The sequence below is a fragment of the Lipotes vexillifer genome, unplaced genomic scaffold (genome assembly GCF_000442215.2).
Source record: "Lipotes vexillifer unplaced genomic scaffold, Lipotes_vexillifer_v1.1 scaffold70, whole genome shotgun sequence".
NCBI lineage: Eukaryota > Metazoa > Chordata > Mammalia > Artiodactyla > Lipotidae > Lipotes > Lipotes vexillifer.
Genome location: NW_006789896.1, coordinates 2,940,255 through 2,953,632, shown reverse-complemented (window position 1 = coordinate 2,953,632; position 13,378 = coordinate 2,940,255). Strand labels below are relative to the sequence as shown.

The window sequence follows — 13,378 nt, the reverse complement described above, 5'->3', positions numbered from 1 at the left end:
TACTAGAGCTTTGTGTATTAGTATGGATAAATCTCAGAAATCTTCTGAGCAGGAAAAGAAAGCGCATGTTTTGATATCCTGCAGTGAAAGGAATGGTCCTCTTGAAACAGAAAGGTACCTATGAATTACTCATTCTAAAAGCCTGTGGATTAGACTTCCCTGGTGGTGCAGTGGTTAAGAATCCACATGCCGTGGAGCAACTAAGCCTGTGTGCCACAACTACTGAGCCTGAGCTCTAGAGCTGGCGAGCCACAACTACTGAGCCCATGTGCCACAACCACTGAAGCCTGTGCACCTAGAGCCCAAACTCCACAGCAAAGAGAGGCCACCGCAGTGAGAAGCCAGCACACCACAACGAAGAGTAGCCCCCCCACTCACTGCAACTAGAGAAAGCCCACATACAGCAATGAAGACCCAAAGCAGCCAAAAATGAATAAATTTATTAAAAAGAAGAAAAAAAAATAAAAGCCTATGGATTTACAATGAGATACGAAGATCTCTTACCCCTCCATGGTGTTATTTCCTTTTTGCCAATTGGAATCAGATAATTCTTGGTTTTTCTGACTTCTTAAAATTTTGTTCCCCTTTTTGATACCCTTGTGACCCATATTGGTCTGATTTTTGGAGAGATTAATTATATTCAGGATTTTATTACTTCGACTGGTGGTCAAGAATAAACATAAATGAGGTTTGCTTTCTTATTTTTAACACTATGTTAGGTATTCAGGAGTCAGTGGTTGAGTACACTATGATAGTTATATCAAATTTTAAAACACATGAAAACGTTGTTTGCTTAGCTCTAAGTATGCCATGACAGTATGAAAGAATCCATGGGAATGATAAAAATCATATTCTGGATGGTGTTTGGCTCTTGGTATGTGCAGCGTTTTAATTCTTTAAAAGGCTGAAGCATATAAGGCAGAATGTCACGATTTGTTAAAAGCTAGGTGATGGGTGAAAGAATATTCATTACTTTATTCCCTTTTCTGTATCGCTAAAATATATTATTAGGATAAAAGAGAGTTAAGACTTCTCTTTTCATTGCCTTTTATCATGTTATAGAAGCTTCAAATCGTAGCTTAGATTAATTGTTAGGGCTGTTTGTTGAGTCGTGCTGTTTATACATGTTGTGAGATGGTAGTAGTTCTTTTGTCCTGGAAATACTTATTATCAGGCCTAATCTGTATTCTTAAAGTATCTAGAGACTCTGAATGACTGGCCCTCTGGGAAAAGACCCATTGACATACATGTAGGCCTTCTTAGTAGATTCTGTCACAGTACTGTTAATGGGGCTTGTTCTGTTCACAGAATCCTTAAATTGTACAACCTGGAAGAATTCACTTCAACACTTGAAGTTTTGACACCTCAAAAGTAAAGAACTCAGCTTTCAGCTTCACAAAAGAATTTTTCCAAATGGCCAGTTAGCATAGGGAAGTGCCATCACACCAGGGTCATCAGGGATATTCAAATTGGAATCTCAGTGTGACACCACTGCACACCTACCAGAATGACTAGAATAAAAAGGCTGAAAATACCAGTGCCAGTTGTTGGGTGTGTAAATTGTTGCAACCACTTTGGAAAACTGCATGGTAGTATCTCCTGAAGTCACACATATGCACCCACTGCACTCGGCAGTTCTCTCCTAAGCTTGTATTCAACATAAATGCTCATGTTAGTCCACAAAAGACGTGGACAAAATGTTCACAGAGGCACTATTCATAGTAACCCCCAGCTAGACGAGACTTAAAATGCCCATCAACTCTACAATGGGTAAATAAATTGTGGTATATTCCCAGGAAAAATTTTATACAGCCATGAGAATGGATGAACTACAACCATATTCACTAATATGAACAAATATCTCACAAGCACAATGTTCAGTGATGAAGCCAGACAAAAAAATTATATATAATGATGTGTATATTTATATAAATAGGTAAAAGTAATCTGTATGCGGGGTAGTGACTAGAGGGAGGGAGGATGAGGGGAAGTTTCCGGGCAGCTGGTACTGCTCTGTTTCTTGATCTGCCTACTGGTTATACCAGTGTGTTCTTTTTGTAAAAATTCATTGATCTGTACATTTAAGATTACTGTACTTTTATTTGTTTTGCTTTAATTAAAAATTAAAATGTTGGGCTTCGCTGGTGGCGCAGTGGTTGAGAGTATACCTGCCGATGCAGGGGACATGCGTTCGTGCCCCGGTCCACTGCGCCACCAGGGAAGCCCCCCCACTGTTTTTTTAAAATTTTAATAGATCTTTATTGGAGTATAATTGCTTCACAATACTGTGTTAGTTTCTGTTGTACACCAAAGTGAATCAGCCATATGCATACACATGTCCCCGGATCCCCTCCCTCTTGAGCTGGGACGAAGTGAGAGTAGCATCAACATATATACACTACCGAATGTAAAGTAGCTAGTGGAATGGGCTTCCCTGGTGGCGCAGTGGTTAAGAATTCACCTGCCAATGCAGGGGACTTGGGTTTGAGCCCTGGTCCAGGAAGATCCCACATGCTGCGGAGCAGCTAAGCCCGTGCGCCACAACTACTGAGCCTGCACTCTAGAGCCCGCGAGCCACAACTACTGAGCCCACATGCCACAACTACTGAAGCCCACGCACCTAGAGCCCGTGCTCTGCAACAAGAGAAGCCACCTCAGTAAGAAACCCATACACCACAATGAAGAGTAGCCCCCGCTCACCACAACCAGAGAAAGCCTGTGTGCAGTAACGAAGAACCAACACAGCCAAAAATAAATAAATAAAAAGTAGCTAGTGGGAAGCAGCAGCGTAGCACAGGGAGATCAGCTCAATGCTTTGCGATACCCACTGGTTTTCATCTTTAGTTCATGTCAGTAGGTGACATCAGTTTTCATCAGCTTTCCCCCTTGTTTACTCTCAGTTACATTCTTCTTTGGAGAACGTCACTAACACCAGTCTGTTTTCTGATTAGGGCTGGCAGCAGTGAATGTCTATCCAGTACCCAGTCTGCTCACTTCTCTAGAACTCTCCCGGTGAGTGTGTCTCATGAGGATGGTGCTTGTTTGATTCCTGTATTTAAGAGATGTCTGTGGGCACTTTGACAGTTTTGAGGTACAAGAAATGCTAATACATTGAAATATTTGGATAACCAGGAGAAGAGCAAAGGTTGAGTGGAAGAATAAGTTTAATGGCCATGCTATTTAGATAAAGGAAGGTCCTCTTGAGACAGGAAGGTGCTTCTGAATTACTTGTTGTTAAAGTTTGTGGATTTAGCATGAGTTGTAAACAAAGACCTATTTCCCCTCTATGGCCTTGATTTTCTTTTTCCAATTGGAATCAGATAATTCTTGGTTTTTAGTGACTTAAAATGTTGTTCTCTTATTTTTTTGATACTCTTGTGACCCATGTTAATCTGATTTTCAGAGAGACATTAATTATATTCAGGATTTTATTTCTTCTGTTGGTGGTCAAGAACAAATGTAAATGAAGTTTGCTTTCTTTCCTTCCTTCATTTATTTTTTTATTTTTTTATTTTTTATTTTTTTGCATTACACGGGCCTCTCACTGTTGTGGCCTCTCCAGTTGCGGAGCACAGGCTCCGGACACGCAGGCTCAGTGGCCATGGCTCCACGGCATGTGGGATCTTCCTGGACACGGGGCACGAACCCGTGTCCCCTGCATCGGCAGGCGGACTCCCAACCACTGCGCCACCAGGGAAGCCCCTTCATTCATTTTTAATACTGTGTTAGGCATTCAGCAGTCACTGGCTGAGTTTTACAGTCTAGTGGAGAGTTTGACCATCAAATAAGCAGTAAGAGGGCAGCATCATAAGTGCTGGGAGTATAGAGTGCTAGAAGGGCAGTGGACAGAGTCCTATATGCTCAGGGTTTTCATAAAGATTAAAGGAGGGCTTCCCTGGTGGCGCAGTGGTTGAGAGTCCGCCTGCCGATGCAGGGGACACAGGTTCGTGCCCCGGTCCGGGAAGATCCCACATGCCATGGACCGGCTGGGCCCGTGAGCCATGGCCGCTGAGCCTGCGGGTCCGGAGCCTGTGCTCCGCGACGGGCGAGGCCACAACAGTGAGAGGCCCGCATACCGCAAAAAAAAAAAAAAAAAAAAAAAAAGATTAAAGGAGACAGTAAATGCAAAATATGTAGCATAGTGCCTGGCATAAAATGAGTCTCTCAAGAAATATTAGCTGTGATAGCCAGGTTTCTTTTTGTTGTTATTACTTCATCATCATTATTATTAAGCTATTGTTCTAGATTCCCTTCCATCCATTTCTTTCTGTCATATCTTCCCATCAAAACCCCAACATGGATCAAGCCTAAGATTGACCTTCCCCACTGAGCTTGATCGTTACTGAAGATCATGTATTTAGTTTCCAGCCTCATCTGGAGTCTCTTCTGCCGTCAGCTCCTTCGAGTGTCCTGACATCTGTTCCAAATTGCTTGGCTCCTCTCAGACCCACTGCCCCTCATCTCCTTGGCTCTAGGGCTCAGTTTCCCACTTGACTGGGAAAATAGAGGTCATCATGGGTGATCTCTCTCAGCTTCCTACCCCCTTGCGTAAATTCATGTAGATTCATATCCATTCTCTGCTTCTTTCCTCTGTTCAAGGCCAGTCCAGCCATCTGTGCCTTTGATCCCGTGCACTCCCACTGCTCTGGACCTTGCTCTGTTAGTCATCCTCCTCCTCTCACGCGTGTTCGGTGTTTTTCTTTTTTTTTTTCTTTCTATTTTTTTTTTTTTTTTGTGGTACGTGGGCCTCTCACTGTTGTGGCCTCTCCCGTTGCGGAGCACAGGCTCTGGACGTGCAGGTTCAGCGGCTATGGCTCACGGGCCCAGCCATTCCACGGCATGTGGGATCTTTCCGGACCGGGGCATGAACCCGTGTCCCCTGCATCGGCAGGCGGACTCTCAACCACTGCGCCATCAGGGAAACCCCGGTGTTTTTCTTTTCCTTGGTCTCTACGCACACTCATAGCTCCTGTCTTAACAAACAAAAAATGTTCCCTTTATCTTGCAACCCCTCTAGTTATTGTCTGTCCCCTCATCCCTCTCATCCCTTTTTGTCCAAATTTCTCGAGAATTATCTGCATTTCTTGGCTCAGTTTCCTGTTCCCCTTTGTTCACCCCACCACAACTGGCTTTAGATCTCCTCTTGTGGAACTTTTCTGTACTGACACTGTTCATCTTGTTTTCTTTTCTTCAAATGTGCTGTTTCCTTGGCTGGTTGAGACAGTGTGATTTTTTTTCATGGTGCTCTAACCATTTCTTCTGTCTCTTCCTTAACTCCTCTTTCTTAGCTAGCCCTTTAAGGGTCACTTATCCCAGGGTCTGTCTTTGGCCCACTGCACTTCTCATTTGACATGATCTCATTTACTCCCAGGATTTCACTACACTTCAATGTCAGCATCACCCAGGTCACCAGTCCAGACCTCCTTCCTTCAGCCTCAGACCTGTATGTCCAATTTCATAACAGATGTTTCAACCTGCACTTCTCCAAGTACCTCACATACGTGCAAAATTAAATTTATTATCCACCCCTCCACCTGCACTTTAACTTGTCTTGTTTTCTGTTTTGGCTTTTGGCATTATCATAAGACAATCAGATCCAGATGGACACCACTGAAATTCATGATTCCCAACCTCATTTGGAGCTTATCAGTCCTTTCTCTGGATAGGATTTCCTCTCTGGTCATCTAGGCTAAAGCCTAAATATCACTTTTGATTATTCCCTCTGCTCCACTCACATGTCTAATCCATCTCCAAGTCATTTTGATTTTTGTCTCCTACATGTTTCTGGCGCCCCTCCCCTCCCTTGCAGGTGTGTTACTACTCATTGAGGCCCTCATCATTCCCCGTCTGGAATTCTCTAACAGCTTCCTGATTACGCTTCCTTTTACTAATATCACCACCTCAACCAGACCTCCGTGTATGCACAGAGTGAGCTCTTAAAAGTGCAAAACTGCTCACCAACCCTTCAGCGATCCCCCTACGTCTGCAGGATAAAGTCACAACCTCCTAGACATGATCAGATATTTCTAGCCTTGTTTCTTCCCACTCTGTGCTCTGTATTGGCTGTTCCAGCATCACCAAACTGCTTATTATTCTTTTCTTGCCTCTGTGCTCTAGCTCATGTTGTCACCTCTTGCTTGGAATGTCCACCACACCTCCGGTGTGTACAGCATTCTTCAAATTCTACCCCAGGTGTCATATTTCTTAGGGAGCTTGCCTTGAAGTGCTTCCTTCACTAAGCAGTCAGAGCAGCATCTGCATTTCTCTTACAGCACTTATTTCATTCTGCCTCATCCTGTTGATCCATTGATCAGTAGGTACTTTGAGGCTTGGGGAAGCTAAGTAACATCTGAAAATAAATTCCTGTGACTGAATATCTGCCCAGTGCTCTACTAAATATTTGAATTCACATTCTAAATGATCCGGAACTTTTCCCCCACTAGTTATCTTTTGTCCTTACTTCCTCACTTTTATTCATTTGGTTCATTTTTTCCCAGAATTTGCTTCTCTTCTCCCCGCATCATTACTTGAGGAAATCCTACTCATCTTTGAAGATTTGTTTAAAATGCCTCTTCTTCCTTTAAGGCTTTCCTCCCCATCGCATCCCACCCCACCACCTATGTGCTTTTCTATACCGAAGGCCTTTGTATCTTCATTGAACCCACAGCACACATGATCCAGTGTCAGGTATGTATGTGTGCTTGTCTCTCTCCACATTTCTATCAGCAACATTCATTGAGCACCTACTGTATTCCAGGCAGTGCATCAGGGATGCCTTGGGGATAGTGCTTCTGCCCTCAGGGAGCTCAGGGGACCATTAACGATACATCACAGACTAGTGAAATGGAATGAGTTCCACTCATCATCTTAAATGATGCCTTTTAATTATTTATTTTCTGCAGAAACCTGCTTGAGTGTGTCCCTGACTGGGCCTGTGAAGCAAAGAAGATAGAAATATTAGATGTGAGCTATAATCTCCTGACAGAGATTCCTATGAGGTATGCATGTGTTAACATATATATTATGTGTGTATTTAATTAATTTTCCTATATTTGGGTTGCCTTTCAAGGGTACTTAGATTCATTTGTTCAGTAAATATTGAGTATCTGCTAAGTGCAGGGCAGCGTGAGTGCCGTAAGGAATACAGTAACGCCTAAGGCATAGTCTTGGCCTGCAAGGAACTTTGTAAACAGATAGTCGGGGTGACTTGTGCAGAGATAACTGTGATAAAATGTAACAGGAGTTGCTGGCATAGGTCGGTGACATGATAGTGATAATAGAACATTTGTATTGGATGATTTATTATGAACTGGGCAATGTTCTAAGTCCTTCACTTTCATTGTCTTATTTAATCCTATATCAACCTTATTTTATAAGTGCTGTTATCCTCCTCTTACAAATAACGAAACTAAGGCTTAGAGTGATTAGGTAATTTGTCCAACATTGCACTTAACTAGGAAGTGATAGGAGCTGGCATTTGAATGGAGTAGTCATTCTTACTCCAAAGCCTCACTCTTGGTCACTACACTATATAAATAAAATGTTTTAGAAATTCAGAACTTTGGATAATTAGAGAATGCTTCATGGAGAATGCCTGTTTGAATTGACCTTTATAAGATGGTAGGATTTCTGTATGTGGAGGGGAAAGATAAAGGTGTTGGGAGGTGTGTGGGGGGTATATTAAAAAGTACCAAGATGTGAAATGTGAGGTTATTACTTAGTGGAGTCTTTAAAAGTAAATTAGAGCGTTTGTAGCATAGTAGGTATGAACACAGCTTTGGAGTCAGACTTTAATCCAAATCCTGACTATACCATTTACTACATTTGATGTGAGATCTTTGGCAAATCAAAGTCACTTAACCCTTCTGGACCTAATAGTTAAATGTCCTGGCACATTTTAAGAATTGAATAAGGAGTAGTGTTTGTTATAATAAATTTTGTTATTAGCTTATTATAATCAATTATATTAATAATAATAAATTCACTGAATTTTTGGTGCTGTCTAGACCTAAAATCTAAATTGATTTATTTCACAAATTGCCTTTTTTGTTTAGATGTGTTCTGGGCTGTGTGCTTTCATTAATTCACCTTTTCCCAGAATAACCTGAATGACTTCCTGGTGGGTGGTGGGTAAACATATGGTTGTGGCTGCTTTCTTGGCTCAGGCACCTGTCAGTGATTATACTGTCTAGAAGAACACAGTTCTATTAGTTTACTGATTTTAGTTAAATAGCCAAGGGAAGACTCAGGAAGAGAGATTTAAGTCTGTTTTTTGTTGTTGTTTCTTTATGCTCTATCCCCTAGAATCCTTAGTAGCTTGAGTCTTAGAAAACTAATGGTGGGACACAATCACGTGCAGAACCTTCCAGCACTGGTGGAGCACATCCCTCTCGAGGTGTTGGATATTCAGCATAACTTGCTCACCAGGCTGCCAGATACCCTCTTCTCTAAGGCCTTAAAGTAAGTACTATAGATTTTATTTAGAAGAGCAGAATCATTGGCTAAGCAAATTGCCTGGACTTGTCATTGGAGTAACATTTGGAACCATCTTTCCAGAGTGTTTATCTCATAATCCAGCTATGGGTGAAGACTTACTTGCAATTTGTATGGAATAAAATATGACACTGTCTTTTTTTATATAAATTTATTTATTTATTTTTGGCTGTGTTGGGTCTTCGTTGCTGTGCGCAGTCTTTCTCTAGTTGTGGCGAGCGGGGGCTACTCTTCGTTGCAGTGCACAGGCTTCTCACTGCAGTGGCTTCTCTTGTGGAGCACAGGCTCTAGGCGTGCAGGCTTCAGTAGTTGCAGCTCACGGGCTCAGTAGTTGTGGCTCACAGGCTCTAGAGCACAGGCTCAGTAGTTACGGCACACGGGTTTAGTTGCTCCATGGCATGTGGGATCTTCCCGGACCAGGGCTCGAACCTGTGTCCCCTGCATTGGCAGGCAGGATTCTCAACCACTGCGCCACCAGGGAAGCCCCATGACACTGCCTTATGAGGCAGGAATCTTCAACTCAAAAGGTGAAATAACCATCAAGTACTTAGGAAGTTACAGTGTTGTAAACAGATTTAAAGAGCTTAGGAAGGTTCAGGCTTTCATCTCAGAAAGCCTCTTTGATCTTCAAATAGAGGTTTCAGCATTCTGATACAGCTTCTTTGGGTACTTTTCAGCTTTTGCATTAGGAGAAAAGGGCATACCACTGAAGTTAATTTAGTTTTTGCTTCTAGCTTTGCTAAGCTATCATTAAGTTATATTCTTTATTTGCAGGGCTTTTTTACTCCCTACTTTGAAAATTGTGCATTTAAAGTTATGTTGTTCCAAAAGTATTATTTACTTTCTTATTGTAAATTAACAAATAGATAGTGTGTATTCCTATTTTAATACCTGTAATCAGGTTTATTTAACACATATGTCACCATTAAATGAAAATTCGTTTTTAATTATAGTTGTCTGCAATATGGAGAAGGCAGTATTGTTCAATTTTGACATGGAGAAAGCAGAGAGAAACAGTGGTAATTTAACTAGGCTGGCAGGAGGCATACAAAAAGCATTTAGCCCACAAGTGTCTGGCTTGTTCTCTGGCGGTTAATACATCTCTTAATGTGTAATATGCTTGGTTGGAGTTTCCTAAAAATAAAATCTTTGGAAATTCTAAAAAAACATTTGAGGGAAATTTTCTTTTTGGAAAGTTTTAGTGCAGTAACATTTGTTAATTAATAAGTATTTGTTAGTAATGCATTACAGTGCATTTCATTCTGATGACAGTCTGAATAAAATTAGTTTCAGCTCTAGAATCTTTAGTAAGGAAGTTACCTAGCAGTTGTAGCAAATTGTCAATAATATTCAATACTAACTCTACATGGAGCACTTTTGGGATATATGAAGACACAAACAGACACACAGTTCCCTCCACAACTTAAAAGCTAATAAGCAGTGTGGATCATACAGTTTGAAGAAGACTTAAGAACACAGAAGTTTAATAATATTAGCTGCCTTTTACTGAGCATGTTCTGTATGTACCAAACACCATGCTAGGCAGATTTTTTAAATCATACCATGTTTTACTTCTTAGATTGGTGAAGTTTAAAATGAATTATGATACTCAGTGTTGACAAAGGTGTGAGCAAATGCAATCCTATATCCTTCTAGTGGCATAGCCTTTCTGAAGTATACTTTGATATAGCCTTTCTGGGGCTCATTTTGGCAGTATATGTATAAAAATCTTAAAGATATATGTAGCCTTTGACCCCACATATTCTGCTTCTGGGAATATGGCCTAAAGAAATAATTGGGTGAGGACTCGAAGGTGCTCATTATAATGTCTATGATGGCAAACAATTGGAAACAGCCGATATGCCCATTATTAAGGGATTATAGGGGGATTGGCTAAATAAATATGATCCTGTTAAAATCAGACAAACATTTTTCTAAAGGGTGTCCTCACAGTTCATATATTTGTGCACGTGATACTCAACAACATCGTTTCGGTGGTCATGCAGACAGTAAAACATGAAGCTGGGTTAGAATTAGACCACCACAGAATCCCGGGAACACAGCTAAGCCTGCATTCTTCCCTCTCTACTTGGCTTACATGAGTTGAGTAGAAGGAATTCTGTTTGGGTAGGATCAGTCAGAGAAAACTACCTGGAGGAAATTACTTTTGTCATGAGTTTGGGAGCACGGAAAGGCAGTGTTACATACTGAGATGGCATGATGGTTTCCACACAAGAAGGCACCCAGTAGCCATAAAGGAAATGATTTGCATGTGTTCTATCAGTCTCAGATACTTGAATGCATCTGCAAATAGTCTGGAGTCTCTGCCATCTGCTTGCACTGGGGAGGAGAGTCTGAGTGCACTGCAGCTGCTCTACCTGACCAACAACCTCCTGACGGATCAGTGTGTGCCCGTCCTGGTGGGGCACCCGCACCTGCGAATCTTGCATCTTGCAAACAACCAGCTACAGACTTTTCCCGCAAGGTAAGTAAACGCGAACTTTGATCGTATCAGATACATAACATGATTCTGCATTTGTCAGACTACATCACAGCTATTTTACTGGGTACTCTTGCTTTATGTTGACCGACTTACTGGTGCTGTGATTCTGCTACTTGAATGGGAAAATCTGTACCCTGTTGTTAAGTATCAGTAACCACAGACGTTGTGGTTAAAATGTGTTTAATTCTTAGTTCTATTTACTTAATAGTGGACTAAGAATTTTCAACCTAGAAAGTACAGGCTTATGAAATAAATTAAATTCTGAAGATAATTCTTTTCTCCTGTCAGCACTGATATATAAAATACTGTTGAGTCCATTAATTTGTTCATTTTTATATATGTTGAATGCCTACTGTATGTCAAGTACTATGTAAGTACTAGGGAAACAGTGGTGATTAAGTTACAGTCTCTTTCCTCAAGGAACTTGCAGTCAAATTAGGAAAATAGACAAGTATATAGGCAGTTGCAATGCAGTGTAATAAATGCGGGATGTTAAAGATATGCACAGGTAGCTGCACTGAAGAGATGAATAGTATTTAGTCAGGCTACATTTATAAGACATAAGAGGGATATTTCGTGTTTTCAACTTTTTTCTTTTACTTTTTTTTTAACGTCTTTATTGGAGTATAATTGCTTTACAATGGTGTGTTAGTTTCTGCTTTATAACAAAGTGAATCAGCTATACATATACATATATCCCTTGTCAAAGTTTTAAACAGTGTCAGTGGAGAAATAAGTATCTTCCAAAATACATTTGATTAAAGAAAATTCTTTTTAGAAAATTTGACACCAGAGGCACTTCCCTGGTGGTCCAGTGGCCAAGACTTCATGCTCCCAATGCAGGAGGCCTGGGTTCGATCCCTGTTCAGGGAACTAGATCCCACATGGCACAATTAAGAGTTCGCATGCCACAACTAAAAGATCCCACATGCCACAACTGCAGATCCCACTCGTGGCAACGAAGATTTCGCATGCTGCAACTAAGACCCAGCACAGCCAAATAAATATATTTTTAAAAAACTATTAGGGGCTTCCCTGGTGGCGCAGTGGTTGAGGGCCCGTCTGCTGATGCAGGGGATGCAGGTTCGTGCCCCGGTCTGGGAGGATCCCATGTGCTGCGGAGCAGCTGAGCCTGCGCGTCCGGAGCCTGTGCTCTGCAACGGGAGAGGCCACAGCAGTGAGAGGCCCGCGTACCGCAAAAAAAAAAAAAAAAAAAAGAAACCCAAATTATTTAAAAAAAGAAAATTTGACACCAGAAAAATCCATTCATACCATAAAGGTAGTCATTAAAAATCATGTTTTCAAAAACTAAGAACATAGGGAAATGACATTTGATATAATTTGAATGAAAAGAAAACTATTTTTATTCTAATTTTGTTTCACAGATTTTCTTAGAAATGTGTTAAAGTTGAAAAACTTAGAAATTGTAATTTTTGTGATTATAAAATGAGATATTTGGAGATATTGATTGCTTCCTTGAAAGAATTTGAACAATGGCTTTTATTAATTAATTTTTTTTCCGGCTGCATTGGGTCTTCATTGCTGCGCGGGGGCTTTCTCTAGTTGTGGCGAGCGGGGGCTACTCTTTGTTGCAGTGTATGGGCTTCTCATTGTGGTGAGGTGGACTCTCAACTACTGCACCACCAGGGAAGCCCTGTGGTGGCTTCTCTTTGTTGTGGAGCATGGGCTCTAGGCATGCGGGCTTCAGTAGTTGTTTCTCGCGGGCTATAGAGCACAGGCTCTGTAGTTGTGGCACATGGGCTTAGTTGCTCCAGGGCATGTGGGATCTTCTTGGACCAGGGCTTGAACCTGTGTTCCCTGCGTTGGCAGGCGGATTCTTAACCACTGGGCCACCAGGGAAGTCCCTGAACAATGGCTTTTAAAGTGAATACAGAATCTTAATTTCAGGATGTGATAGATCTCTTGAAATCCTATCAGATTCATTCAGTTGGCCTCAAATATGTTCATATAAAGTGCAAATGATGCACCACTGACAAGTTACATTAGTTTATGAAGCTGTTGGGAGATACCAGATGTAATACTCTGAAACTAATGAATTCCACCTAATTTGACAACACTCTTACTGTTGGAGTGGTCAAAAGCAGGCTGATAGAAAACTTAAAACACACCTAAGAATATGAAATTAAGAAGTTAGAAGTAAGGACAAGAATCAACAGGAGATTACACAAAATTAGAATAATCTGAATACAGATGATAAGACTAAATGGGTGACTTCCCTGGTGGCGCAGTAGTTAAGAATCCGCCTGCCAGTGCAGGTGACACTGGTTCGAGCCCTGGTCCAGGAAGATCCCACACGCCGCAGAGCAACTGAGCCCGTGTGCCACAACTACTGAGCCCATGAGCCACAACTACTGAAGTCTG

At 41.4% G+C, this 13,378-nt stretch overlaps 1 protein-coding gene across 2 annotated transcripts in view; it reads left to right on the top strand.

The window, feature by feature from the left end:
- The window catches only part of PHLPP2 (PH domain and leucine rich repeat protein phosphatase 2), a 69,676-nt gene that overhangs the window by 46,046 nt on the left and 10,252 nt on the right, over window positions 1-13,378 (top strand). Inside the window, exons 10-13 of one of the 2 annotated variants that reach the window (XM_007462974.1) lie at window positions 2,952-3,012; window positions 6,903-6,998; window positions 8,305-8,460; window positions 10,778-10,978. In XM_007462974.1, coding sequence (XP_007463036.1) covers window positions 2,952-3,012; window positions 6,903-6,998; window positions 8,305-8,460; window positions 10,778-10,978 — 514 coding nt within the window. The remainder of the gene's footprint in view (window positions 1-2,951; window positions 3,013-6,902; window positions 6,999-8,304; window positions 8,461-10,777; window positions 10,979-13,378) is intronic. The other variant, XM_007462975.1, reaches the window with a different exon arrangement.